This window comes from Dendrobates tinctorius, unplaced genomic scaffold (assembly GCF_039654945.1).
Source record: "Dendrobates tinctorius isolate UK_male_01 unplaced genomic scaffold, ASM3965494v1 ptg000029l, whole genome shotgun sequence".
Taxonomy (NCBI): domain Eukaryota; kingdom Metazoa; phylum Chordata; class Amphibia; order Anura; family Dendrobatidae; genus Dendrobates; species Dendrobates tinctorius.
In genome coordinates this window covers 56,125,972-56,151,701 of record NW_027361697.1, presented here as the reverse complement: position 1 = coordinate 56,151,701, position 25,730 = coordinate 56,125,972, and the positions used below count along the sequence as shown (strand labels likewise).

The window sequence follows — 25,730 nt, the reverse complement described above, 5'->3', positions numbered from 1 at the left end:
TTTTAAAATGAGCAAAAGAAAACGAAAAAAAAATATAAAAAAAATGGGTACTTGTGCTATTATAAAGTTGTTTAATGTATAATATGCCAAAGTAAAATGCAACAGGTCCGGGTAAGGGAAGGTCTGCGGGACCAAAGGAAAGTGTGAGATCCGGTAGGGATCTACGACTTGATGAGGTCTGGGAGACCGGGACGCCGACCATGACATGTTATTGAAAGAAAGGAAAATGAGTTAGAAGACGTGAGAGAGACAGCCGTCCTGGGTCAGGTCCCCAACACCACGGACACCCCTGAAAGAGGAAGGCGGGCGCTGGTAATGATCTGGAAGGTAAGAGACCTCAATCATGGCGTACTGAATAGTGAAAGGTAACAGAAGGGGAGAGTAGGGGAAAGATACACGCCGTAGAGAGAATACGGTTGTACCTTGCCCAATGTGAAAGACGTTGTCATGTGGCGTGCGCGCTGGTGAGTAGCAGTAGGCTGCTCAGAGCATAGTGCTCCCAGTATGGTTCGGCCCCCTGCAGATAGTGGGTTTGGCTCAACAGCTGGTCCGACAACAGGATGTAGGTGTAGCTTCAGAACGACGAAGGCAGGGATGACGATTGTCGAGGACGACAATGGACAAAGGAAGGGGGAGTGTAGGGAAGGTGACCTGACGGACGGACTAGTCAGAGTGAAGAAGGAAAGGTTTGCACAGTGTAGGTAGGTGTCAGTTATTACAGTGGGAAACAGCTAGGAAAGTGTAGGTGACGTGCAGTACCTTGGGATGACCATTAGATGGCAGGGTGGAGTGTGAGCAAAGGACGTGACATCAGCTTAGGGCTTTAGAAACCGTTGGTCATGGGGGGCGGAGTGACAGTTAGAGTGACAGTTTCAAGGAACCGGGAGAGTTATAAATACTGAGGGAGGGTTCCAGTCCCCAGGGGGAGCCGTAGTGACAGGAGGACTGTGATGGTCTGTGCGCTGTGAGGTGAATCCAGACCAGGGGGACTGAGGAAAGAGAACATCAGGGGGGTGGTCCTGACAGGAAAGGACCGCAGCAGAGACGAGGCTCTGGGTGAAGGACACCGTATGTGACACGACGACTGACCAGTGGAAGCGCTGTTGGTTTATGGGCCTAAGGCGGCCACAGTGACGGAACTGTCAGGAGCGTCGACAGTAAAAGAGGGGACGGTGTGTGCAGACACGCCCCTAATGTACGGTGTGAGAAGCGGCTCTGGAAACGGAGGGCCGCGAGGTGTGAGGCCGTCAGTCGGACGGCAAGCGTGAATAAACTTGGACCTGTTGCACCCAGAATCTGCCTCCATCGTGTCTCTGTGTCATCTCTGCGCGGTAAGAAGTGGGACCACCCCCTACACTCTCTCCTGCTGTCTCCTAACTGCTCTCTGTGTCATCTCTCCTCTTGCTGTCTCCTCTCTCCTCCTGTCTCCTCACTGTTCTGTGTCCTCTCTCCTCTTACTGTCTCCTCACTGCTGTCTGTGTCCTCACTCCTCTCTCTTGCTGTCTCCTCACTGCTCTGTGTCCTCTCTCGTCTTGCTGTCTCCTCATTTCTCTCTGTGTCCTCTCTCCCACTGTCTCCTCACTGTTCTGTGTCCTCTGCTCTTGCTGTATCCTCACTGCTCTCTGTGTCCTCTCTCCTCTCCTCTCTCTTGGTGTCTCCTCACTGTTCTGTGTCCTCTATCCTCTATCTCTTCTCCTCTCTTGCTGTCTCCTCACTGTCTCTGTGTCCTCTCTCCTCTCTCTTGATGTCTCTTCACTGCTCTCTGTGTCCTCACTCCTCTGTCTCCTCTCATCTCCTGCTGTCTTCTCACTGCTCTCTGTGTCCTCGCTCCTCTTGCTGTGTCCTCTCTTCTCCTGCTGTCTCCTCACTGCTCTCTGTGTCCTCGCTCCTCTGTCTCCTCTCCTCTCTCTTGCTGTCTCCTCACTGCTCTCTGTGTCCTCTCTCCTCTGTCTCCTCTCCTCTCTCTTGATGTCTCCTCACTGCTCTCTGTGTCCTCGCTCCTCTTGCTGTCTCCTCTCTCTTGCTGTCTCCTCACTGCTCTGTGTCCTCTCTCCTGTCTCCTCTCTGTCCTCTCTCCTGTCTCCTCTCTCTAGTCTCTTGGTGTCTCCCACTGTTCTCCCACCACTCCCCTCCCCTCCCCCGCACGTGACGTCAGCGGAGGCTCCTCTGGTAACTTCCTGGTCACACACGGCAGGGACAGCTGTGGACACATAGACAGCAGTGATCGCAGAGAGAGAGACGGTCGGGGACAGTCACACAGGATGAGTCACAGAGACAACCTGGGACAGTGACAGCCAGACAGAGCGGAGACATGCAGCACACAGAGGCCACACTCGTGTAATGGAAGGGACACTCGTGCACACATAGGGGCACAGGTACATACACAGGAGGCTGCAGTGCTGGGGCCGGGGCAGAGCTGGCACAGAGAGACATGTCCGAGACCCACCGAGCTGTGACTGGCACTGACATGAGCTGAGCATGGACTCCAGGACCAGGTGAGAGCAACAGGAGCCGTGACACATGTACAAGCTGCTGTCACTACTGTCCCCCACCCACCTATCTACCCCATAGCTGCTGTCACTGCTGCTGTCCCCCACTTACCTACCCCATAGCTGCTGTCTATACCATCCCCCACCCACCCACCTACCCCATAGCTGCTGTCACTACCGACCCCCACCCACCTACCCCATGGCTGCTGTCACTACCGACCCCCACCCACCTACCCCATGGCTGCTGTCACTACCGACCCCCACCCACCTACCCCATGGCTGCTGTCACTACTGTCCCCCACCTATCTACCCCATAGCTGCTGTCTCTACCGTCCCCCACCCACCCACCTACCCCATACCTGCTGTCTCTACCGTCCCCCACCCACCCACCTACCCCATAGCTGCTGTCACTACCACTGTCCCATACCTATCTACCCTATAGCTGCTGTCACTACCACTGTCCCCCACCCACCTACCCCATAGCTGCTGTCACTACCGACCCCCACCCACCTACCCCATGGCTGCTGTCACTACTGTCCCCCACCTATCTACCCCATAGCTGCTGTCTCTACCGTCCCCCACCCACCTACCCACCCCATATCTGCTGTCACTACCACTGTCCCACACCTATCTACCCCATAGCTGCTGTCACTACCACTGTCCCCCACCTACCTACCCTATAGCTGCTGTCACTACCACTGTCCCCCACCCACCTACCCCATAGCTGCTGTCACTACCACTGTCCCCCACCAAACTACCACATAGCTGCTGTCACTACCACTGTCCCCCACCAAACTACCACATAGCTGCTGTCACTATCACTGTCCCACATCTACCTACCTTATAGCTGCTGTCACTACCACTGTCCCACACCTACCTACCCTATAGCTGCTGTCACTACCACTGTCCCACACCTACCTACCCCATAGCTGCTGTCACTACCGTCCCCCACCCACCTACCCCATAGCTGCTGTCTATACCATCCCCCACCCACCCACCTACCCCATAACTGCTGTCTCTACCGTCCCCCACCCACCCACCTACCCCGTAACTGCTGTCACTACCACTGTCCCACACCTACCTACCCCGTAGCTGCTGTCACTCCCTCTGTCCCACACCTACCTACCCCATAGCTGCTGTCACTACCACTGTCCCCCACCTACCTACCCCATAGCTGCTGTCACTACCACTGTCCCACACCTACCTACCCCATAGCTGCTGTCACTACCACTGTCCCACACCTACCTACCCCATAGCTGCTGTCACTACCACTGTCCCACACCTACCTACCCCATAGCTGCTGTCACTACCGCTGTCCCCCACCTACCTACCACATAGCTGCTGTCACTACAACTGTCCCCCACCTACCTACCCTATAGCTGCTGTCACTACCACTGTCCCACACCTACCTACCCTATAGCTGCTGTCACTACCGCTGTCCCCCACCTACCTACCCCATAGCTGCTGTCACTACCGCTGTCCCTCACCTACCTACCACATAGCTGCTGTCACTACCGCTGTCCCCCACCTACCTACCCCATAGCTGCTGTCACTCCCTCTGTCCCACACCTATCTACCCCATAGCTGCTGTCACTACCTCTGTCCACCACCCACCTATCTACCCCATAGCTGCTGTCACTACCTCTTTCCTCCACCTACCTACCCCATAGCTGCTGTCACTACCTCTGTCCCCAACCACCTACCTACCCCATAGCTGCTGTCACTTCATCTGTCCCCCACTTACCTATCTACCCCATAACTCCTGTCATTACCTCTGTCCCCCACCTACCTACCCCATAGCTGCTGTTATTACCTCTGTCCTCCGCCTATTTACCCCATAGCTGTTGTCTCTACCTCTATCCTCCACGCTACCGAGGGCCAACATGGTGTCTCTTGAGAGATGCTGATTTTAACGCCCCCGTTCACATTGGATAAAAGTCGTCTGAACCTGCTGATTTCAACAGGAGCGGGCAACCACCTAATGTGCCTGGCTGGCCTTCTGACTGCCCCTCGGGGGATGTAAGGATTGGGCCTTTGGAATACAGTGGTTCGGCTGGGACATAGGCCACTTCCAGATAATTCCTGCAGCCTCTCTCATTGATAACCGACAAGTGTTCCGGTGTACAGCAGCTGTCAGCGGAGGGACAGGTCACCCGATAACTATACGGTGTGCACGGCCAGCTGTAGAGAACTGTGCGGATCTATCCTTAGCAGTCACGCACTGATCAGATATTTCTGGAATATCGGTAATAAACACCAATCAGATCATTGAGACCATCTGCCTAATATTGTACGGGTTTGCATGGTGCTCCCAAAATAGCTCGACCCATCATGGCATGGGCGCCACAAGATTGCTATGGTCTTTGGCACCAAGACATTTATAGCAGATTTTTCTCTGTTAATTGTGAGTTGGTTGATCAGGTGCTGTGAGGTGGTCGGTCCGTCCATAGATCAAATGCTGTGAAGTGGTCGGTCCCTCCATAGATCGGATGCTGGGAGGTGGTCGGTCCCTCCATAGATCGGATGCTGTGAAATGGTCGGTCCCTCCATAGATCGGATTCTGTGAGATGGTCGGTCCCTCCTTAGATCGGATGCTCTGAGGTAGTCGGTCCCTCCATAGATCAGATGCTGTGACGTGGTCGGTCCCTCCATAGGTTGGATGCTCTGAAGTGGTCGGTCCCTTCTTAGATCGGATGCTGTGAGGTGGTCGGTTCCTCCGTAGATCAGATGCTATGAGGTGGTCAGTCCCTCCGTAGATCGGATGCTGTAAGGTGGTCGGTCCCTCCGTAGATCGGATGCTGTAAGGTGGTCGGTCCCTCCGTAGATCGGATGCTGGGAGTTGGTCGGTCTCTCCATAGATCGGATGCTGTGAGGTGGTCGGTCTCTCCATAGATCGGATGCTATGAGGTGGTCGGTCCCTCCATAGATCGGATTCTGTGAGATGGTTGGTCTCTCCATAGATCGGATGCTCTGAGGTGGTCGGTCTCTCCATAGCTCGGATGCTCTGAGGTGGTCGGTCATTCGATAGATCGGATGCTATGAGGTAGTCGGTCTCTCCATAGATCGGACTCTGTGAGCTAGTTGGTCTCTCCATAGATCGGATGTTCTGAGGTGGTCGGTCCCTCCGTAGATCGGATGCTGTGAGGTGGTCGGTTCCTCCATAGATTGGATGCTGTGAGGTGGTCGGTCCCTCCATAGATCAGATGTTGTGAGATGGTCGGTCCCGCAATAGATCAGATGTTGTGAGATGGTCAGTCCCTCCATAGATTGGATGCTGTGAGGTGGTCGGTCCCTCGGTAGATCGGATGCTGTGAGGTGGTTGGTCCCTCCATAGATCGGATGCTGTGAGGTGGTCGGTCCCTCCATAGATCGGATGCTGTGAGGTGGTCGGTCCCTCCATAGATTGGATGCTGTGAGGTGGTCGGTCCCTCCATAGATCAGATGCTGTGAGATGGTCGGTCCCTCCATAGATCTGATGTTGTGAGGTGGTTGGTCCTTTCATAGATTGGATGCTATGAGGTGGTTGGTCCTTCCGTAGATCGGATGCGGTGACAGCAGAAGCCGTATGACTTGTCACAGTGGGGACCAATGATTCCTCGCTGCAGCAAGTGTTTAGCTGCATTCTTCACATGCTTGTCTTTCCCAGAAGAAGGTACATGGAGGCCAGCAACGTGGACAGCTGAGTGTATAAGTGGTGGACATCCCCTATCACATTATGTGTAAGCAGTTGACTGTGACTGTATGGTTTCCTTTGAGCTGATGAAAATGTTTTTTCTTTACATTCAAGTTGTGTGTGGATGATGAGTGTAGTCTTTTATGTTCAGTGCTGTGATCAATGCATTGTGCACAGTGCTCGGAGATGACACTGACCCTCATTTTAAAGGGTTAGTCTATGAGTAGATGGACATAGTTGTAGAAATATGTAAATCAAGAGCCGCGGAGACACCATCACATGTTTCTCAACGTAAGCAATGACTAGCCAGGTCTTTCACCGGGAAGGAACAACCACGGGAAGGGCAGTCTCCAATGAAGGAAGCCACCTATGCCAAAACATGGTATCCATCCACAGACAGCTGTTTCGGGGTATTGCCCCTCATCAGTGTGGAGTAGGAAACTGGCTAGTAGGAGCAATGCCTAGTGAAAGACTGTGAAAAATGAGGATGAATGAACTCATGGATATCAACATCCAACACTGCGGAGACACCATCACATGTTTCTCAACGCAGTGATGCTAGAGCAATGCCCCCATCCCTTATGGGAAATATGCAGAAACATGTAAATCAAGAGCCGCGGAGACACCATCACATGTTTCTCAACGCAAGCAATGACTAGCCAGGTCTTTCACCTGTTGATCTCCATGAGTTCATTCATCCTCATTTTTCACAGTCTTTCACTAGGCATTGCTCCTACTAGCCAGTTTCGTACTCCACACTGATGAGGGGCAATACCCTGAAACAGCTGTCTGTGGATGGATTCCATGTTTTGGCATAGGTGGTTTCCTTCATTGGAGACTGCCCTTCCCGTGGTTGTTCCTTCCCAGTGAAAGACCTGGCTAGTCATTGCTTGCGTTGAGAAACATGTGATGGTGTCTCCGCGGCTCATGATTTACATATTTTTGCATATTTCCCATAAGGGATGGGGGCATTGCTCTAGCATCACTGCGTTGAGAAACATGTGATGGTGTCTCCGCAGTGTTGGATGTTGATCTCCATGAGTTCATTCATCCTCATTTTTCATAGTTGTAGAAATCACTTTGTATTACAATATACCCCTGGTGTCTATGCTTTTTCTTTTATTGTTTACAGTCCATGGCTAGGAGGAATGACCATTGCTGTGGTTTACAAGCGGTGGCCATAGATGCTCGGTGCTTACAAACTCCTTACTAGCGAGCTTGTAATCACTGCACCAAGGCCAGCCAGGGTCACAAAAGAGCGCTGTTAGCTCCTGATTCAGGCTCATTGGTCTTCGTTCCCTCAATGAGTTTTTGATACTGCTTCTAAAACGAAGCCTCTTATAGCTCCAGCAATGTGGACGAGATTTTTAGAAACCTCATGCACACTGTGCTTCTTTTTTACTCCGTGTAATCTGACCTGCGGTGCGTGTTTCACATCTGCAACACGTAAACTTCTTTTGTGGGTATGCTAAGATTTCTATCCAGATTTTCCCATAGACTTGTATTAGATGTGGAAAATCCGCAAGTAAAAAACGCACATGTGTTTTTTTTATTATTATTATTATTATTATTATTATGCATTTATATAGCGCCATTTATTCCATGGCACTTTACATGTGAAAAGGGGAAATATAGACAAGTATAATAAACATGTGTAAGACAAGGGACACACAAGTACATAAGGAGAGGGGACCCTGCCAGCGAGGGCTCACAGTCTACAGGGATGGGTGAGGATACAGTAGGAGAGGGTAGAGCAGGTCATGCGGTGGTTCAGTAGACCGAGGATCATTGCAGGCTGTAGGCTTGTCGGAACAGGTGGGTCTTCAGGTTCTTCTTGAAGGTTTCCATTGATGGTGAGAGTCTGATGTGTTGCGGCAGAGAGTTCCAGAGTATGGGGGAAGCACGGGAGAAGTCTTGTATGCGGTTGTGGGAAGAAGAGATAAGGGGGGAGTAGAGAAGGAGATCTTGAGATGATCGAAGGTTGCGTGCGGGTAGGTACCTGAAGACCATGTCACAGATGTATGGTGGAGACAGGTTGTGGATGGCTTTGTATGTCATGGTTAGGGTTTTGAATTGGAGCCTCTGGGCAATAGGAAGCCAGTGAAGGGCCTGGCATAGGGGCGAGGCTGGGGAATAGCGGGGAGACAGGTGGATTAGTCGGGCAGCAGAGTGTAGGATGGACTGGAGCGGAGCCAGAGTGCTAGAGGGGAGGCCAGAGAGTAGGAGGTTGCAGTATTCGAGGCGGGAGATGATAAGAGCATGCACTAGTGTTTTTGAGGTTTCGTGGTTGAGGAATGAGCGGATCCGGGAAATATTTTAGTTTTTAGTGCATTTCCCCATAAAATAGGCACCAAAAGCTCATCATGGGAACGGGGACGTAGCCTTCCACTTCGAATGAAGCAGAGGCAAAGCAGTGACATATAGGAGCTTAACTACTCCGTCCAGCGGCGTGACAATGCCACTAGTCATGTAGAGGCGGCCCTGTGGCGCAGGGTGTGTCAGACATTGGGGCGCAGGGTGTGTCAGACATTGGGGCGCAGGGTGTGTCAGACATTGGGGCGCAGGGTGTGTCAGACATTGGGGCGCAGGGCCTGTCAGACGTTGGGACGCAGGGCGTGTCAGACGTTGGGGCGCAGGGCGTGTCAGACGTTGGGGCGCAGGGCGTGTCAGACGTTGGGGCGCAGGGTGTGTCAGACGTTGGGGCGCAGGGTGTGTCAGACGTTGGGGCGCAGGGCGTGTCAGATGTTGGGGCGCAGGGCGTGTCAGACGTTGGGGAGCAGGGCCTGTCAGACATTGGGGAGCAGGGCCTGTCAGACTTTGGGGCGCAGGGACTGTCAGACATTGGGGCAGGTCCTGTGGAGGCCTCCTTAGGTCTGATACTCCTGCCATGATGGACTCTAGTTTCTGAGCCCTTGTTCTCCTTGTGTTTTCTTGTAACTCGCTGTGTCTTGAGCTTAGTATCACGCACACTCACCATCTACAGCTTTCAGTATTAGTGTACACTGTTTAAATTTAGTCTGAATTGTGGCTTTTCTACTACTTCCCCTGTGCACACACATTGGGTCTGGCCTATGTTCCTCATCTCGTTCCTGCTTTCATGGAGAGAAGTTTTCTTAATACTTCCCAAAATCTTGTAAGCTGTGGTGACAGGTAATGTGTAATTTGGTTTACACTGCACTGTCACATAAGGTCCTGTTCACATTTGTGAATTGGCTTCCCATATAAATGGATATTGTGACACATTGGTGATGGGGATTCATTGGGATACCGCTGTGGATGTTGCTATTTTAACTGCAAGAATAGCATTACAGGCCTCCATATGGACGCGGCTTCATATCCCATGAGACTATGTCAGTAGGTCTCCTTCAATACCGTCAGCTACGATATCTCATTTTTAGGTGGTATCCTCATATCACGTACATATCACAATTAGTGTTGAGCGATACCATCCGATACTGAGAAATATCGGATCGGATTGGATCGGACCGATACCCAAAAAGTATCGGGTATACCCGATTCCTATACCGGAAGTCCCATGCAAGTCTATGGGACAGAAATATCGGAAGTAAAAAAAAACACTTTCTTTCCTTGCACATCCAGTTCGGGAGGGGGGAAGAGTGTGGGCGGACACTGTGCGGGCAGGGTCTGTACGGGCCTCTCGGGGGTCTATGCGGGCCTGCCGGGGCCTGAACGGGCCTCTCGGGGGTCTATGCGGGCCTGCCGGGGGTCTGTGCGGGCCTGCCGGGGCCTGTACGGGCCTCTCGGGGGTCTATGCGGGCCTGCCGGCGCCTGTACGGGCCTCTCGGGTGTCTATGCGGGCCTGCCGGGGGTCTGTGTGGGCCTGCCGGGGCCTGTACAGGCCTCTCGGGGGTCTGTGTGGGCCTGCCGGGGCCTGTACAGGCCTCTCGGGGGTCTATGTGGGCCTGCCGGGGCCCGTACGGGCCTCTCTGGGGTCTATGCGGGCCTGCCGGGGCCCTGTGCGGGCCTGCCGGGGCCTGTACAGGCCTCTCGGGGCCCTGTGAGGGCCTGCCGGGGCCTGTACGGGCCTCTCGGGGGTCTATGCGGGCCTGCCGGGGGGTTGTGTGTGTGTGTGCAGGCATCGTCCGGTGGGACTACAAGTCCCATCGGGCGATGCCTGCTACAATGACAGTGATTGACACATTAGCCAATGATGGGACAGTAGTAGTCCCATCATCCGGCTAATGTGTTGAATGTAAAAAAAAAACCAAAAAACATACATACTACATTCGTACAACATACATACATACTATATACATACTTCATATATACTACATTCATACAACATACTACGTACATACTTCATATATACTACATTCATACAACATACATACATACTACATATATACTACATTCATACAACATACATATATACTACATTCATACAACATACATACATACTACATATATACAACATACATACATATATACTACATTCATACAACATACATACATATATACTACATTCATACAACATACATACATACTACATTCATACAACCTACATACATACATACTACATATATACTATATATACTACATTCATACCACATACATACTACATATATACTACATTCATACATACATACCGCATATATACAACATTCATACAACATACATACTACATATATACTACATTCATACAACATACATACTGCATACATACTTCATATATACTACATTCATACAACATACTACATACATACTACATACACTCACTGGCCACTTTATTAGGTACACCTGTCCAACTGTGTGTTAAGACTTAATTTCTAATCAGCCAATCACATGGCGGCAACTCAGTGCATTTAGGCATGTAGACATGGTCAAGACAATCTCCTGCAGTTCAAACCGAGCATCAGTATGGGGAAGAAAGGTGATTTGAGTGCCTTTGAACGTGGCATGATTGTTGGTGCCAGAAGGGCTGGTCTGAGAATTTCAGAAACTGCTGATCTACTGGGATTTTCACGCACAACCATCTCTAGGGTTTACAGAGAATGGTCCGAAAAAGAAAAAAAATCCAGTGAGCGGCAGTTCTGTGGCCGGAAATGCCATGTTGATGCCAGAGGTCAGAGGAGAATGGGCAGACTGGTTCGAGCTGATAGAAAGGCAACAGTGACTCAAATTGCCACCCGTTACAACCAAGGTAGGCAGAAGAGCATCTCTGAACGCACAGTGCGTCGAACTTTGAGGCAGATGGGCTACAGCAGCAGAAGACCACACTGGGTACCACTCCTCTCAGCTAAGAACAGGAAACTGAGGCTACAATTTGCACAAGCTCATCGAAATTGGACAGTAGAAGATTGGAAAAACGTTGCCTGGTCTGATGAGTCTCGATTTCTGCTGCGACATTCGGATGGTAGGGTCAGAATTTGGCGTAAACAACATGAAAGCATGGATCCATCCTGCCTTGTATCAACGGTTCAGGCTGGTGGTGGTGGTGTCATGGTGTGGGGAATTTTTTCTGGGCACTCTTTGGGCCCCTTGGTACCAATTGAGCATCGTTGCAACGCCACAGCCTACCTGAGTATTGTTGCTGACCATGTCCATCCCTTTATGACCACAATGTACCCAACATCTGATGGCTACTTTCAGCAGGATAATGCGCCATGTCATAAAGCTCGAATCATCTCAGATTGGTTTCTTGAACATGACAATGAGTTTACTGTACTCAAATGGCCTCCTCAGTCACCAGATCTCAATCCAATAGAGCATCTTTGGGATGTGGTGGAACGGGAGATTCGCATCAGGGATGTGCAGCCGACAAATCTGCGCCAACTGTGTGATGCCATCATGTCAATATGGTCCAAAATCTCTGAGGAATGCTTCCAGCACCTTGTTGAATCTCTGCCACGAAGAATTGAGGCAGTTCTGAAGGCAAAAGGGGGTCCAACCCCTTACTAGCATGGTGTACCTAATAAAGTGGCCAGTGAGTGTATATACAACATTCATACAACATACATACATACTACATATATACTACATTCATACAACATACATATATACTACATTCATACAACATGCATACATACTACATATATACAACATACATACATATATACTACATTCATACAACATACATACATATATACTACATTCATACAACATACATACATACATACTACATTCATACAACCTACATACATACATACTACATATATACTATATATACTACATTCATACCACATACATACTACATATATACTACATTCATACATACATACCGCATATATACAACATTCATACAACATACATACTACATATATACTACATTCATACAACATACATACTGCATACATACTTCATATATACTACATTCATACAACATTCATACATACATACTACATATATACAACATTCATACAACATACATATATACTACATTCATACAACATACATACTACATACATACTACATTCATGCAACATACATACATACTACATATATACTACATTCATACAACATGCTACATACATACAACATACATACTACATACAATACATTCATACATTCATACAATACATACATATAGACATACAGTACATATAACATAGAGTACATACTCACCATTACTTGTCACTTTGTTCCCCGAAGCCAGTGTCATCTGTGAGAAAAATCTGAAAATAACAAACAAGCAATATACTCCCTGGTCCGCAGAAATCCACGAGTGTCCCACGACGATCTCCCGTGGAGAACAGCAGCATCAGCTGTTGCGACCGCTCTCTAGGGGCACCAGGAATACAATGACGGGAGGTATGTATCCTTCCGCACTGTATTCCTCCGCCACTGTAAAAACAAAGTCCCTAGTCACACTTTTGGCATTGCTGTGTGAGAAGGTTCCCACGCAGCTTTTGTGGGGCCCATTGTTCTTTATGGAGGTCAATGTGAGGCCCATTATTCTGTAAATAATGATAAGGAAAACTTCCTCAATTGTAGACATTTTTTTAAATTAAATAACAAAGTTGGCCCGTGACTTTGTCTATGTTTTTAATTTTGGCCCTCTGTGTATTTCAGTTTGACATCCCTTGCCTATAGGCTTAGTGATGTATCCAATAACAAACTGAGCTGTAGGCCTTATTCCAACTTGTGATTTTTCCACGTATGAGCAAAACGGACTGATTCAGTCTTTTTGATCAGAGTGTGATCTGAGTGTCATCTGATTTTCTCATACGTGGATGTATTGACATAAATACATTTTTTCACCTTCTCCATTCTGACAGTCCATGAAAATCGAACTTCACCCGGATGTCATCCAAGTGTGGTCCGAATTTTTTCATTGACCCATTGACTTGTATTGCTGATATTGATCCGACCTTCTGGTGAAAATGTGACCTATTACGTGACTTTCCGTGGATCTCTTAAGTCGAGGGAAAAAAATCGGACAAGTGAATGGCCCTTAGACTATCACAGGTACGAGTGCTATATGTGCAAACTCAGATGTCTCAGTGAGCCCTTATTTGCCCTCCTCAGAGCATTGTGAGGTTACCGCTGCAGTCAATCAACAAAGTGCACTGTGCGCTGGACCAGGGGAGTTTGGTATGGAATACATCCCTGTGCCTGTAGGCTAGAAATAGTTGGAATGAGACAAACCCTTTGAATGAACACCTCTTATGACAGGGTTGGTCAGTCTGCACCACCATGGTCAGAGCTGGACGTCTTCACTGCCAGGCATGATGTATCTCTTTGGTAATGTGTTTGGGTGGCAGCCTGGATCTTGCCGTCCTAAATCCCAGCGCTGAGCAGTTTGGGCATGTCACGTATGGCTCCCGCTGCCAGCGCACCTGCTTTATCTCACTCTGCCCACCTGTCATGTTACATGATGGATTCACTCTCCCCGCAGTCGGCTTGTTGAGCCCAGCGAACCTGCATCTGTCAGAAGGTAACACCGTGTGACAGATTTTTGTTATGTCAGTCCTGAGTGCATCAATAATGTAGATGAGATACATTAGAGATGAAGCTGTAAAATAGTGTTTTAGCTCAGTCTAATTATAGCCAGGGCCCAGCGTGGGGGGATATATATAGACACTGAGTCAGCAGGACCACCAGTTACTCAGAGAGCGGCACATAGACCGCCTCGATCACTCACAGGTATTTTCCTTACACGTGCCCCCTGTATATATGGAGCATTACATTACTAATTACTGCTTAGTAGCTCTTAATTAATTACATGTAGCCAAGTTTACCTGCTCTGAAAGCCGTGATCCCTGCACACGCTGGCGGAGCTGAGATTTACCAACACCTTTTCTAAGCAGTTTGTAGGAGTTGTTTTTGGCCAGAGAAGCAAAAACTGTATCAGAAATCACTTGTGACTTTCCCACAAATTGCTGCTGTTTTGTGATGTGGTTTTTGGTCCTTTTATTTTTTTTACAGCTGAAACATATAATATAAATTTATTTTTGCATCTACAAAGCATTTGACCAAAAATTCCAATGTAAAACCCTGTGCAAGTTTTTTCGCTGTTTCGGCCAAATAGGACTTAAGATAGGGTACATATGGCTGTATGTGAGCTCCTTTTCATATGGAGCAGTAGTATGGCTTCCTTAGAGACCACCACTTTTCATATATTGCATATGCTTATGATTTCATATAGAGTCTTTACGCAGAGTCCTAAACTATGCAAAAAAAAAGCATATGCATTATATATTATACAGCTATGGCAAAATTTAAGTGTGTGCACACGTTGCGGATTCTGCTGCGTATTTTTCCTCGCAGATTTGTCTAAATCCGCAGGTCGAAAGATCTGCAGTTTATCTGCTGATTTAGTGCGGATTAGCCTGCGGTTTTCCCCTGTGGTTTGACACCTGTCATGGAGCAGGTGCCAAACCGCTGCGGAATCCGCACAAAGAATTGACATGCTGCAGATTTAAAACCGCAGCAAATCCGCGCAGAAAAATCCGCAACGTGTGCACTGCGTTTTTCATTTTGCATAGACTTAAATGGTACTGTACAACGCAGCAGAAACTGCTGTGGATCCACAGGGCCAAATCCCATGCAGATCCGCAGCAGAATCCGCAACGTGTGCACACACCCTAGGAGACCACTGCACAGTTTTATAAAAATCATCTTCTCTACATGTCTGACAGCCATTCCATTCCAGTGTGATTTGAATTCCAACCAGAGTACACCTCATTTTACTTAATGTGATCACCTGAACCAAATCTTATTTAGCGAAGGAAAGTATAGCAAACCCTGCTGTGGTGTTCACAATCCTCTTGCAATAGGACAAGCTGGATGGCAAAACAAGTGCTTGTAATATCCCAAAAGTAACAGGAATGAAAAAATAACTTTTAGCCATGACAAAGAAGTTGAAAAGAAAAGTCTTGAGTGAGGAAAAGAAGGGCTCAATTCAAATCTACTAGCAGAGGGATACAGTGAGCGTTATGTTGCCTCCATCCTTAAAATTTCTAAGAAAGCAGTCCATTACAACAAGGTCAAGCAGCAGACATTGGGGACAACAAAGCTAGAGACCTTCAGAGGGCGAAAACAACTCAAATCAAGCAAGGAGCAAAGGAGAGCCAGGCTGAAGTTTGCCAAAGACCATAAGGATTGGACCATAGAGGACTGGAGTAAGGTAATCTTCTCTGGTGAGTATAATTTTCAGCTTTGCCCAACACCTGGTTGTCTAATGGTTAGACGGAGACCTGGAGAGGCATACAAGCCACAGTGTCTTGCACCAACTGTGAAATTTGATGGAGGATCAGTGATGATCTGGGGATGCTTCAGCAAGGCTGGAATTGGGCAGGCTAATCTTTATGAAGGACTTATGAATGAAGCTGCATACAAGGGTATCCTGGAAAAGCAGTTGATTTCTTCTGCTCAGGCAATGTTCCCTAACTCTGAGGACTGGTTTTTCCAGCAGGACAATGTGCCATGCCACACAGCTAGGTCAATCAATGTGTGCATGAAGGACCACCACATCAAATCCCTGTCATGGCCAGCCCAGTCTCCAGACCGGAACCCCATTGAAAACCTCTGGAATGTAATCAAGAGGAAGATGGATAGTCACAAGCCATCAAACAAAGAAGAACTGCTTAAATTTTTGCGCCAGAAGTAGTGTGAAAGACCGGTGGCAAGCATGCCAAGACGCATGAAAGCTGTTTTTAAAAATCATGGTTATTCCACAAAATATTGATTTCTGAACTCTTCCTGAGTTAAAACATTAGTATTGTTGTTTCTAAATGATTATGAGCTTGTTTTCTTGGCATTATTTGTGGTCTGCAAGCACTGCATTTTTTTTTGTTATTTTGACCATTTTTCATTTTCTGAAAATAAATACAAAATTTAGTGCTTGGAAATTCAGAGACATGTCAGTAGTTTATAGAATAAAAAAGCAATTTGCATTTTACTCAAACATATACCTATAAAGAGAAAAATCAGACAAACTGAAAGTTTTGCAGTGGTTTCTTAATTTTTGCCAGAGCTGTATATATCTATAGATTAGATGTCAGGTGATGGTACCAGCATGCAGCTCTGTCCACATACATTTGCATAGTTCTGGGGCATTTATTGGGCACAGGGTTTCTAATTGGACTATCCCGGAGTGTTTAATACTGACATATACTTCACATACAGCGGATTTTTTTACTTTTGTTGTTTGGAAGGTGAACGCGTTGGTCTCCACAGTAGTGTTGAGCTTCATCCATCTCCTCTGATCGTCAGGCCTATAACTTGCTATTTCGTCAGGGAAATTTTTAATTAGGAAATCTGAAGGTCTTCCCAAGGAATAATTAAAGGGTTTGTACAAGATTAGAAAAACACAGCTGCTTTCTTTCAGAAACAGTTACATCCCTGACCATAGGTTGTATCTAGTATTGAATTGAATGGAGCTGAAGTGTCACCCACAACCCATGATCCGAGGTGCTGCCTGTGGTAGAAAGCAGACATGATTTCTTATTACCACGCATCCCCTTTAACCCATTTGTGCACGTGGGCGTATCTGTACACCTGTGCTGGGGTGATTGCATGATTAGGGTACTCAGGAGCTGACTGCCTGCTCTACCCAGTGCGGGCACAGATTGGTCACCTACTATTCCTGGTAGCCATTCATCTGCTCCTCCACATCAACAGAGCAGTGCTTTTTCCACGCTGCTTTGTTGGGGTGTGGCGTCATGCTGATTGGCAGCCGACTCCCCACAGTTAGGCAGCGTGGAGCCACCTGTCAGTCAGCGTGACTTCAGCAGTCATAGCCCATCAACAGAGCGGAAAAGAAGCCTCTGCTCTTCTGATGTAATGTCAGCAGAAGCCACTGAATCGCCGGCAGGAGCAGTCGGTGACCTCTCTGTGATTGTGCTGGGCACAGCAGACAGGTAGGTAGCAGCGGCCTTTTAGTTCTCCAGCCCGTATTAAAAATATAAAATACTCATGGATAATCCCTTTATATATTCGGGGTCTGTTTCTAATGCTGGGGTCACACAACAGTATAAAATATTCAATCCGATTTACATCCAGAAAAATGGGACAATTTTTTTCTCACTTGTCATCCTTGTGCAATCCGTTTTTTTTTGCAGCAGCTATTATGTATGGGATGATGTTCGGTTTCCTATGTTACAACATTGTAATGTATCCATAAAAATTGTATCCTATAATATGGAATCCGATTTTGTTTCTCACTCATAGATCTGAATGAGCGAGTCTCACCAAATTTCATCTTGCTGTGATTTTTTTTTTTTTCAGACAAATTCTGTCAGTTAAAAAAATCGTCCATCTGCACCGCCTCATTGTATAACATGGGTCAGTGTGCTACCCATTAAAATGGAGAATAGCACTCATCTGATGTATGCCCTTGTGTGCACGAGCCCGAACAGCTGTGACCGGAGCACCACTCCTGCGGTTTCTTTTTTTCTGTGCTGGAGTGGCGCTTTTAAGTGTAAGTCCCCTGCCCCTGTTATTATACTCGCCTTCAGGCATCCTCACCGGTTTTAGGCACTGCTCTGGTCTCGCGGCGCCATCTTTTGAGCGCAGCTTATGACTGGTCAGTGCAAGTCTATGCGAACCAGAACTAGGCCAGGACAATGCTGTCATAGACTTGTATTGAAAAGAGACCTCCGCACTGCTCCATGAAACACTATGAGTACGAGACAGGGGAATTACATTTAAAGCACCACTCCAGCAGCACAATAAAAAAGCCCACTGGAGTGGTGCTTTAACCATTTAGATGCCACTGTCATTCTGTGACAGTAGCATGCGCTGATTAGTTAATAGTGATGAGCGAGCATATCAAGCATGCTCGCTCATCATTAGTTACTAATATAGGCAGGGGCCCACCGAAGACCCCAATCGCCGTCTTCTTGCTCCTTCTCCGAAGCTCAACTATACAACTATATGTTGTGGCTGAGGTTTCCACTATATACTGCAATATTAAAGGTATTGCAGTATATAGCATACACAATTGGGCAATCATTGGGTTTTTCTCTGGGGGTCTTTCTCCCCCTGCATGATGTTGACCAATCATAAGAAGGCAGCAACACTTGGGAAAGAAGGCCATAATAGCTTAGAGCAGGTTTCTTAATGTGTGTTGTTTTTTTTATTGGCCCATACTCCCCCTTCGGTCCTGTTCTCTTCTTTCCATCGTTAGGTGCCCCGCATCTCCGGGCTTTTTACTATATGCCAGGACTTCCGGCTGCATCCAGGCTCACTGTGCGTCAGACGGTTGCGCTGATGACCTGACCTTATGACGCTCAGTGATCTCCGGCTTGGACGTCACCTGGAATCCCGGTCTATAGTGATGAGGACAGAGATGGGGCACGCGACGGTAAAAGAGGATTAGACAGTGGCCGGACAGGTCAGCGGTAACGTAACACCCACTTGGACATAATGAAAATTAACTCATTATCGACCAAATACTTTGCTAATATCTGCACAACATAAATGTGAAAAAAAAGTATTTATGCTATTACATCCTTTGTCCAGTTAAGCATGAAAAAATTAGTAAAAGGTCTCCTTTAAATGACTTCTGTCTGTCCGTTACCTTCTTCATTTATTCAGACTGGCCTATCGCCTCAGCACATTAACCTAATCTATCCCTGTGTGGCACAGCCAAAAGTTTTACCATAACCAGATTTCCCGTATCATGTTCCCACATGCATCTATTAGCCCTCTGTGTCTGTACTGTCACACACTTAACATTATGGCTGGTCCATACAATCAGGGCAACTGTTACCACCCACCTTTCCTGTCTCCCTTTTTTCCTTATAGACTGTAAGCTTGCGAGCAGGGCCCTCATTCCTCTTGGTATCTGTTATGATCTATGTGATTATTGTTATGCTGTAATGTCTATCATCTGTACAAGTCCCCTCTGAAATGTAAAGTGCTGCGGAATATGTCGGCGCTATAGAAATAAAATTATTATTATTATTATTCTCGCAGTAGCACTGCCTTTTTACCGGCAACCCTGGACATGTGCCTGTAGCAGACTGGCAAACTGATTTTACTCCTTGTGAATATTTTCAGTCTTCTCACTGGCTGCAGGTTACTTTTTTATTGTCCAGTTTTTAAATTGAGGATGTTTTTGATGACTAGAAGACAATAAGGTTCCCAGACCCTTGTAGGCAGGATGAGAAGCATGAAGTCTCCACTCTGTCTGGAAGCTTAGAGTATATTCCTGGTAATAAAATGCTGAAGCTGGAGCTGAAATCAATATTTGTCAGGTAATTTTGCATGTGTCCTGCATGATAATAATAGAAGATCAACCATGATTAGTTATGCAGCACGCAGAAAATAGCCACATGATGAAAGTCAATATAAGTATACAGAGTAAGGGAGTATTATTTACACTGGTTGTTTCTCCCTTAGTGCTGCATACGCCAGATCTGGTGGCCATAAAAAGTTATATACTACCGTATATACCCAGACAATATCTTAGTTTTATATATACACTAGCTGAAGAGCCCGGCTCTGCCCGGGCATAGTAACTAACTACGGATACTGTTAGTTAGTGTGCAAAGCTGAGTGTAAGCCCTGCCCACTCCGCATAGCCACATTCACTATTATATCCCACATCATCCCGTCAGCCAGAGCTACCGGACTACTATCCCTAATATCCCACATAGTTATATATATAAAGCTGAGTGTAGAGCCCCGCCCACGCCGCATAGCCACATTCACTATTATATCCCACATCATCCCGTCAGCCAGAGCTACCGGACTACTATCCCTAATATCCCACATCGTTATATATATAAAGCTGAGTGTAGAGCCCTGCCCACGCCGCATAGCCACATTCACTATTATATCCCACATCATCCCGTCAGCCAGAGCTACCGGACTACTATCCCTAATATCCCACATCGTTATATATATAAAGCTGAGTGTAGAGCCCTGCCCACGCCGCATAGCCACATTCACTATTATATCCCACATCATCCCGTCAGCCAGAGCTACCGGACTACTATCCCTAATATCCCACATCGTTATATATATAAAGCTGAGTGTAGAGCCCTGCCCACACCGCATAGCCACATTCACTATTATATCCCACATCATCCCGTCAGCCAGAGCTACCGGACTACTATCCCTAATATCCCACATCGTTATATATATAAAGCTGAGTGTAGAGCCCTGCCCACGCCGCATAGCCACATTCACTATTATATCCCACATCATCCCGTCAGCCAGAGCTACCGGACTACTATCCCTAATATCCCACATCGTTATATATATAAAGCTGAGTGTAGAGCCCTGCCCACACCGCATAGCCACATTCACTATAATATCACACATCCCGTCAGCCAAAGCTACCGGACTACTACCCCTAATATCCCACATCGTTATATATATAAGCTGAGTGTAGAGCCCCGCCCATTCCGCATAGCCACATTCACTATTATATCCCACATCATCCCGTCAGCCAGAGCCACCAGACTACTACCCCTAATATCCCACATCATCCCGTCAAAGGCAGTAAAAGTAGAATAGTGAAATTGCACAGAAACATGGTTCACTAAGATCCCAGGTCAACTTGTAATTTGTCCGGCTGAGTTGCTCATAGATGTACAACATCTGTATGCAGTATAGTATCATATTTAATGGGTTGTTATGGGAAAAGCATTACGTGTTTTATAGGTATATTCAGGTGAATTATGGGGAAAGTAGCACTTTAAAAAAACTCACAGTATCAGAGCACAGTAACACATCAATAATGCATAAAAGTGTCTGTGAGAAAAAATTAAATCCACATGACATTTAATATGTGCACTTTCCTACATTCTTCTGTGTCACTTTAAAGGGAATCTGTCACCCCTTTTTTGAGATATCATATAATGATATCATTCAATTCGTGTGTCACATAAGGATTCTCTTAGTACTTTTGCTTCCCCCTGACCTCTCCAGACGCCTGCGCACTGCAGGACTCTGAGAGCAGTGCGCTTGCGCCGCAGCTATTACAGGACGGGAGAAGAGGACGTCATCGCATGAAGAAGGGAGGCGTCGGACCGGACCGCAACGCCCACCTCGGTGAGTATAATATAACGTGTTTTTCTTCTCTTTCAGGTTACATCGGAGGCTTATCTACAGCACTACAGAATGCTGTAGATAAGCCCCCGATGTCTATGCCGGCAGCTGCAAGCCGAAAAAAAGGGTGACAGATTCCCTTTAATTCAAAACTGAAAGCAAAGATTAAACAACAACCACAAGATGGATTTCATCAACCAAGGTGTCATTTTAATCAGTATAAAGGCGCCGACATGACACTGTCTGTAGGTTACTGTGCACAATCCTGCTGACAAATTCCCTTTAAGCAAAAAAAAAAAAAAAAAAGCCATTTTCTGAGATCCGTAGCATCTCAATTTTTGGGGATCTGGAGCTGGGTGAGGGTTTATTTTTTTTTGTGCGCCAAGCTGACATTTTTATTGATACCATTTGAGAGTAAAGATGATCTTTTGATCAGTTGTTATCAGGGCTGTGGAGTCGGAGTCGTGGAGTCGGAGTTAGTTTTGGTTGGAGTCGGAGTCGGTAGAAATGTACCGACTCCGACTCCAGCTTTAAAAAAAAATGTATTAATATTTCATAATTGAACTTTCATATGAATTTTATAAATGTTACTCAAATATATATGTTCTATCAAACTATGAACAACAGTGATAAGCAGTTCTGCTGGAGATAGAGACATTTCTTACTTCTTGTGTGTCACTGTTCTCCACTGCCCTTATCTAATCTTATACTTGGTTAACCTCATGCTGCCCCAACCCCCCTACTTACAATGTATGAAACTGAAAGTGAAAATGTGTTGCAAATTCTTAGTAGTAAAGCTCCTCCTCTAGACTAGATCATACTAGGTGTGCGTCTTCCAAGCATCTCACAGCTGCCTGCTACTCAGAAGAGGAAGACTGTAAGAAGTATTATCCTTTCAACAAACTTTGCATCAGTTATCTGTGAGTACATGAGGAATAATAACAGTATTACTGACCACTATATCAGTTGTACGACCTGGCAATAATTTTGTACAATTGTTTTTAGGAAAAACAATTGTCATTTGGATTGTGAATGCAGAATTAAAAACCTGAGAATGTCAAAGAAGCATCACATTAAATCAGCTGTATTTGAACATTTCACCATCACTCAAGATAGAAAACATTATGTCTGTCAGTGTATGACAAATGATCCAGACGAAAACAAATGCTGTGAAGCCAAGATGAGTGCATATTCAGGCAAAGATAAAAATGCTCCTACCAGAGCTTCTAATCTAAAGAGACATTTACAGTGCTTTCATCCAGAAGTACTGAAAGCAGTGGATGAGAAAGACTGCATCCAAACCAATGAACCAGTGCCCAGCTCTTCCAGCCAAACAAAGGAGCAGAGAACTTTGCAGCCATCGGTTGCAAGATATTTTGTCAGTGACAAAGTTACTGTGACAATGACAGTAGATACATTTAAAAAACAGATCATAGAGCTTGTTGTAAAGGATAGTGTGCCTATTTCATTATTTTCACGACCAGCTTTTATGTGTCTGAATGGGGAAATGGCCCGCAAGCTTGGTGTTTCTCTAGAGAGAGAGAGTATTAGAAAATTTATAATCGAAGAAGCTTTTAAACAAAAGGAAGAACTTAAAAAAACTCTCAAGGGACGCTTTCTGTTTCTTAAAATGGATGCCTGCACACGTCACAGAGTGAACTATTTTGCCATCAATGTCCGATTTGTTTGTGACAAAAATGAACTAGTTACCAAGACATTGGCAGTAAAAGACACCAAAGCTCATCACACCAGTGAGTTTCTCCAGGTCTTGGTGGAAAAGGTTCTGCAAGACTATGAACTTAAAAAAGAGCAAGTTCTTTCTGTCGTAACTGACAATGCTTCAAATATGATAAGTACTATTAAGCTAATGAATGAGAGTAATGATGGTGACCAGCAGCTAGAAGAACATTCTGGGTCCACAGACACAGAAATGTTTGAAATAGAGGAACACAGTATTGTAACTGAGGAGCAAACTGAAGTTGCTTCAGATGAACAGCAACATGATAGTTTAGATGATCTTGTTGAAACTGTGTCAATATGTTCTTTCATTCATCACATGCGCTGTGTTGTGCATACGCTACAGCTGGCTATAAGAGACAGTCTGCAAGAAGGACATGCTGCTGCACTGATTGGCAAGGTGAGAAAATTGGCTACTGTTGCCAGAACCCCTAAAGTTGACTCAATTTTGAAGAGACGTGCTGGAAAAGGGGCAATTATTGATCAAGCCACACGATGGGGCAGTACTTACTTAATGATTCAGCGCTTGGTTGAACTGAAAACCTTTCTTGTAGACATGGCTAACCCTCAACTGACGCTAAATGAAAGTCAGTGGAATCAGGTGACTGAGCTGGAAAAATTGCTAGAGCACCCATTTACAGTGACTAAAAAATTACAAGCAGAGGACTTAACTCAAGGTATTTTCTTAAAGGAGTGGAAGAACCTGATGTTTCGCCTGTCCCAAAGAGGAGGGTTAATTGCAAGTGGCATTGCTACATCAATGAAACGGAGAGAGGAGCTACTATTACAAAATAACATTCTTTTGGCAGCTGTTTATGTAGACCCAATGCATCGGATTCTTCTAGATGATCAACAGCTAAGTAAAGGAAAAGAAGCTCTGTTTGAAATAGCAGTAAGGATGAAAGGGTTGCAGAACAGTCAGGAGGAACAAGAAGAATTTGGTCGTCCTGCCACATCTTCACCCTCATCATCAACTGATGAAGAATTTAATTTAAAAAAATATTTGGATCACAAGAACCGTGCAAAGCGTTTCCGCATAGAAGAAGAGTCATCCCCATCAAGGAACACAGCCAGTACATTTCAGCAGAATTTTTCATGTGCACTAAAAGAAATTGAGAAATTTGACCGTTCATCAAAAATAACAGTGCAACAAGCGATTCCTCTGTATCCTGACATTGTCAGAGATGTTGCCCGAGTGGTTACTGCTTTGCCACCAACACAAGTTAGTGTAGAGAGGTTGTTCTCTGCTCTCAAAATAATTAGATCAGATTTGAGGGCATCCATGAAGGAGGAACTGACAGAGGCAATACTTTTTCTGAGGACAAATTTATAGATTTCTTCTTATTAACTGCATAAAAGTGTTTATTGCATATTTACTTACAGTTTAGAAAAGTTTATAAAATTTATTTGCTATATTCTAATTGTATTCTAATAAATGTAGTTTTTGCTCTAAGTGGTCTGATTACTTATATGATGGTGAGAAACTGAATAAGCATGATGTTTAATATTTTACAACAGTAAATTTGTTGTTATGAATTGGCCATTTATGAAGGAGTCTGAGTCGGAGCCTGATAAAATCCAGGAGTCGGAGTCGCAACTGTGGCTTACCGACTCCACAGCCCTGGTTGTTATTGCATTTTATTGCCGTGTTGCGGCGACCAAAAAAAAAAACGTGATTCTCGCGTTTTGATTTTATTCTCGTTACGCCCTTTACCGATCGGATTAATTATTTTTATATTTTGAATATAGTTTCTGAACGCGGTGATACCAAATATGTGCATTTTTTTTAACTATTTTATTTTGAATGGGGCAAAGGGGGTGATTTGAACTTTTATATTTGTTTTTAATTTTTAAAAAAAATGTAAAAACATTTTGTTCACTTTTTTATTTGCTTCAATATTCTCCATGGGAGACTTGAATCTGTGATCTGATTGCTTGTGCTACACAGAGCAGGGCTTCAGCTCATCTGCTATGAATGCCGGCCACAGCTGATAAAAGACCATTTATGACAACCACGGGGGTCTCCTTCCGACTCTGGGATGTCATTCCAACCCATCGGTGCCCCACGATCATGTGACAGCTAGTGATGTGCTACTGGCGCAGGCATGTTAAATACCACTGTCAGAAATTGACAGTGGCATTTAACATGTTAACAGCGTGGGTGGATCACGATTCCACCCACGGCTGTTAGAGGCACAAGACAGCTGATTATAGAACATGTAGACTCAGCACCGGAGACTGCATAAAAGAGGGAGAGGTGACCATATTCTGTAGGTCATAAAGAGGTAATAGGGAATTAGTCACCAGGATTTTGCTACCGAAATTGAGAGTGAAAACCTAAATAAATCACCTGGTAAGTTGATATACAT

General features: G+C 46.0%; 1 protein-coding gene across 4 annotated transcripts in view; it reads left to right on the top strand.

The window, feature by feature from the left end:
- Positions 1-1,429: 1,429 nt before the first annotated feature.
- The window catches only part of DENND1B (DENN domain containing 1B), a 270,500-nt gene continuing 246,199 nt past the window's right edge, over positions 1,430-25,730 (top strand). The window contains exon 1 of one of the 4 annotated variants that reach the window (XM_073571726.1): positions 1,430-2,495. In XM_073571726.1, the coding sequence (XP_073427827.1) occupies positions 2,479-2,495 (17 nt within the window). In that variant the 5' untranslated portion in view covers positions 1,430-2,478. The remainder of the gene's footprint in view (positions 2,496-25,730) is intronic. The other 3 variants (XM_073571725.1, XM_073571723.1, XM_073571724.1) reach the window with 3 other exon arrangements.